The sequence below is a fragment of the Phalaenopsis equestris genome, unplaced genomic scaffold (assembly GCF_001263595.1).
Source record: "Phalaenopsis equestris unplaced genomic scaffold, ASM126359v1 Scaffold000617, whole genome shotgun sequence".
NCBI classification, from domain to species: domain Eukaryota; kingdom Viridiplantae; phylum Streptophyta; class Magnoliopsida; order Asparagales; family Orchidaceae; genus Phalaenopsis; species Phalaenopsis equestris.
In genome coordinates, this window is record NW_018165057.1 from 443282 (window position 1) to 448418 (window position 5137).

At 37.6% G+C, this 5137-nt stretch overlaps 1 protein-coding gene across 1 annotated transcript; it reads right to left on the reverse strand.

Moving 5' to 3' along the window:
- Nucleotides 1–915: 915 nt before the first annotated feature.
- Nucleotides 916–1332, reverse strand: LOC110029964 (zinc finger A20 and AN1 domain-containing stress-associated protein 2-like). The gene has a single exon (XM_020732480.1). The coding sequence runs from the start codon at nt 1330–1332 to the stop codon at nt 916–918; it is 417 nt and encodes a 138-aa protein (XP_020588139.1).
- Between the last annotated feature and the right edge of the window lie 3805 nt (nt 1333–5137).

Here is a 5137-nt window from a genome sequence, read left to right on the forward strand (position 1 = left end):
ATCTTTGTCATTTGGTATTCATTCGGTCGGCCCAATATTTCTACTCTACGAACTTTGAAATTTCAAGTTATAAGAGTCATTGAATAAATTAACATAGGATCAGATATGCCCCTCAACCAACTCACCCCACCAAATTCATTAGTTTTGCCAAATATTGAGAGATGTGGCAAGTAAATTCCAAAAAGCATCACATTTTGTTTGAACATTTTAGCAGATCAGAATTTAGAAAATTTTGCACTACATGCTATAAATACTTATGTTTTACAAAATTACGAACAGATACTGATGGGAAGGGGCCTGATGATGAAGACAACGAGCACTCGCCCCCTCATGATGTAGAGAATGGTCCCTTGTCTAGCAGCTAATGTTTGGATTATCTTTTTATATTTTTTTGACAATTTGAGTAGTGATGAATTATATCATGATGCCAACTTATATGACTTTATGTTAAGTAGATTAGATTCGTGCTTTACTCAATGAAAATCTTGGTCTCATTGGGTGAAGTCAAATTACATGGTTCAAAATATGATTATCTTATCTGACCTTTCGGGCCATTTTGCCAAATAGTACTATTCTGACTCGGTATAATTGACTCAGATTCTTTCATGCTTCATTAACATCTCTGTTCATGCTTTCTCTTAATGAATCGAAACTCATTAAATTCAAATTTTTTTTTAAATAATTCAGCACCAGGAGATCATAAACTAGAAATTTTAGTTATTATATGTATAATCATTTGTCAATATTTTCAAAGTAAATAATGAAATTATCAAAAAGAAATCAATTCATATGCATAAATGCCCACATTACAAGGAAAAATTTCACGCATGAACACAACATTACTGATCAAATACGAAATGTGAAATTCATCCGAAACTAACCCAAGAAACATTATTCATTACAATTAAATCTTGTTCAATTTGTCTGCTTTGACGAGCGGCGCATTGGCTTCTTCCAACCCGCGCGGCCCCGATAGTCAAAAGTGCAGTCGTGCTGTTCCGGGAGGCGGTGCGCCGCACAGAAAATACTGTTGCAGCGACACTTGATGGCCGCCATGACCAACCCCACCTTTCTATCGCACTTTGAGCACCTCAGCCTCCCTTTCTTATAATTCTCAGACTCTGTAATAGAAGCAGAGATCTTATCAGACCCAACATCGCCGCCCTTATTTTCGCTCTCTAAAATCAACGCAGCGTTAATACGGGAGGCCAGAATATGATCGCAGTAGCATTTGGAGCAGAAGCCGAGCGTAGCGTTGTTGCCGTAGAACCCGCAGCCATTAGCGCAGAGGCCGGGGTTTGGGTCTCTGGTTGGTGAGTTCAGTGAGTCCATTAGCAGAGACTGATTCAAGAGGAAAGGAGGATTCGGAAGCTTGAAAAAATAGGTTTTTGATAGAGGAGAGGAGAGCAGTGTTCGATCCAATTTATAGGCGTTTGAAGGATTTCAAAATTTGTGAAATTTAAACTGTTTAGGGATTATTTTAGGAAATAAAATATGTTTGCAAGAAATTGGGCTTGCTTAAAATATGTGAATGTGAATCGAATAGTTAGGTTTAACGGATCTTAAGTGTACGTTAGAATTCCAGCAAGGCATTTTTAAAAATTTCATCGGCTTATCTATTTAGTTTAGATTTAAATTTTTCTTAGAAGTGAGGGAATTTTTTAATTTATAATAAAAGGAAGTTTCCAGTTCTAAAAGTGATATATATGTGTGTGTGTGTGTGTTCCTTTCCACTTAATAAGTTGGTCGGACATCTGCTTGTCAGTTGTAAGCCCACTCTAGTCAAGGGTTCAATCCCTCCCCCAGTATAGGGTGTGGTACTTGAATTATAGACGCATGAGGGATGTTTGGGGCTCGTATCATAGCCTCAGACCATTCCTTTCAATATATATAAAAGTTATTATTCAACTCCATAGATTCTTTGGTGCGGAATGATGAGTGGGCTATGTACGGTTAAGCTCCATGTGGGAATCGCTTATGTTCTGATATTCGTATTATTTTGGGTTTATTCTGGATTTTGCTAACTCTCACATGTCAGTCTGGAACTAATTCGCGTAGTTAAATCGAGATATATTTGAGTGCAGTGGGCACAAACTATTTAATTGTGGAGATTTGGCTTTTCTTTTCATTCTTCATTTCAACAGATGAGATTGGGGACTGTCAGGTTTGCTGCTCACGATAGTTAGTGCTGTTGAGGAGGATCCTGTTGCTGCTTCAAGTCAAGGGGAAGTATACTTCTCTAATGTTCTATAGGAAGCTATCATTTTATGTAGCTACTTTACTGCTCTTTGCAAGAGGGATGACTTTTGGTTTTGATTCTGGAATTCACTCATTTAGTTGGATGAAGGTATTAGAGGGCATCTCGGGTTTCAGATGGTGTCATTTATGCTTATTGTGTTCTAATGGGGACTTGTTTCATCTGTAGTACCTCAATTATTGGATAATCATCATTGTGCTCATCTTACTGTTGCTTTTATTTTTGTTGAGGCTTTTGCAACATTTGGGTTGTCGGTGGGGCTGTTTTGTTGAAGGGTTGTGCTATTCTTTAAGGATGTTGTCTCATGTTGAAGCTATCACCTGCAAGTTAGAGAGGGTTTTGCTCCTGTATGGTCGTCAAATTATAGATATATAATTTTTCAAGATTTATTGGGTATCTTTTTAACATTAATAAGTCTTCAAGAAACACCCAAAAGTCATGTTACAAATTATTTGAAGTTATTTAGAAGTATAAAATTAGACAATTGGAGGGGTGACATAAGGAAATACTACCGCCCGGACACAGTCATGTATCCGATATTCATTTAAATCTTATAAATTTTAAGTCATTAAAATTTAACTAACAAAAATAAAATAAAATACATTAAATTTTTATAATGCCTTCATTGTTTCCAACCAAAAACCAAAAATTTTTATAATGCCTTCACATGCTTTGAGAGGACCATCACCAATTGAACAAAGTGGTTGATAGAAAACTCAAAATTGAGTCGAAACTAGTTCCCCAGTTTTTCAGAATGCACCTCAGTCGTGACGGACGAGGCCACCTTCGCAGACAAATTGTCATTCTCTTCCAACATGATCGAGAGTCATTCTGAAGCTCCCACCAGACTCTCATCTTATTCTGTAAGGTGATCCTAAGCCTCATATGCCCATCAGAATGCCTACTTCTGATGAACTTGACAGTTTTCACTTTCTTACTCACCGTGCCACCTCATCCACAATGTCAAGGTATAGGTTGACAAGTAGTGAGAGGATGCCACGCCCACTAGCAGGTACTTATCGACTATGCGACATAGTTCCAGAGGGTTGAGGTCATTTAACTTATCCTTAAAAGTCATGAACCATAGCGCGTCCACAAGCTCAGAGGCATGGCACTCTACTCCTGGACCATGGTTGAACCAGTCACGCTGCAGCTCAATGAGTGCGAACCAAGAATCCCTCAAGACGAAGGCTCTTGGCCACTCCTCCTGCATTGGGATCCATTCATTACTACCTTGAGGAGAGAGGAAAAGGGTGAATCCTCACTACCCATGGGCTCTTTCTCTTTCCTTTGTTGGGATCTCTCATGGACAGGAGAACTGCTTTCTAGTTTGGTATGAGAAGTGGCACTGCCTTTATCAAACTCATGGCTTGAGGTCTCCGCCTCCAGATTGGCTCTGAACCCAAATCATGCTTTGTCTGGACTTGTGCTCTGGCTGGGACCCTCTTCTCTTATTGCAGGACAGAAAGACAGCCGACCAGTTTTTCCCCTCTTGGCAAAGTTAATGAAACCTGATGCGTTAGACGAGGGTCCTCTTGAGCCTCAATCAATTCATCAACTAAAATGGACCCAGCATCAGATCACAAAGCATAAGGGATCACAATGTCACCACCCCCCACGTTACCTATCAAAAAGGAAGGTTTTCTTTGAATTAAGGTTAACTCACCAGTTGAAATTCACTGAATTATTATGGTCGTTTCGGACGTAGAAATGAGGAGATATGAACCTGGAGTTTTCTTCGGAGGTGCTTTCTCCCTTTTCAATATTTTCTTCATTCTCGGCTCCTTCGTGGAGTCCTTGGCCACCTTGTTGATCTGTCACTTCAACTCCTTAGCATATGAGGCAACCCACAACTCTCGAGTTATTCGACCATACTTATTTGGATTTAGAATCTTATGCACTATGCCTATACGAGTATAATAGACAACATAATGACTTTTTCCTTCGACGATAATGCGAGCGAATTTAGTGTGGAAAGGCCAATGAAAAGGTTGAATAGACATGGCCACTGATGCGGGGTGGATTTAGTATGTTAATTTTGCAAATATTTTTCAATATTAAAAAATACATACGACAGATACAATAGTAAATATGCAGTTTAATTTCAATAAAAATAACTTTACTGAAAATAGTTTTATCTTTTAAAAATCCTTAAACTGTCAAATCCCCCTAAAAATAATGCAAGTATACTTATCGTTCAAGTAATAAAGGGCTCTAATGAAGTCTTATATATCGATCCCACATGGAAGTTGGACATGCTTATAAGTAAATTCTTAAAATTATAATGTAAACTACAACTTTAAACTACAAAAGTGAAGTACGAAAATTGAATATAAAGTAAATGAGTGAATGCTAAATAAAATGCAGTTACAGGACTAAGTTAATTAAACTAATTGCCAAACTTTCAAAAGTAAAATTTATGAAAACTAAATAATGTTTTGGTGACGAAGGGTTCAAATTTTAAGAAAGAATCATTTCCCTTTACAATGAGTGTATGGATTATGAATAAATTAAAATAATTTGAAAATATATAAAATTATTTTGTGTCAAATAGAAGCAATCATATTCTTTACCCTCTTCCAAGTGCATATAGAACATTGGCTAATCCAAAGTTTGGTCTCTAATTTTGTGGTTAGGCTGAAAGGATACCGGCTGACGCTCCAGAACTCCCACTACTCCCGCGCCTGAGGGCTAACAATCTTGCATTAGTTTCTAATCAATCAAACAAAATTGGGGATTTTAATCTGTCACCTTAAAATCTCCAATTCTACATCCAACAAAATGTATTTCTCTATTTATTTGCACTCAACCCCTTGGATGACATCCTCTCCCATTAAATTAATTGTGACTCTCACTATGTTGTAGAAATCATAGCCCTTT

Bases quoted from the DNA above. Each gene is read 5' to 3' on its own strand.
- LOC110029964 (XM_020732480.1), bottom strand. From the start codon at position 1,332: ATGGACTCACTGAACTCACCAACCAGAGACCCAAACCCCGGCCTCTGC.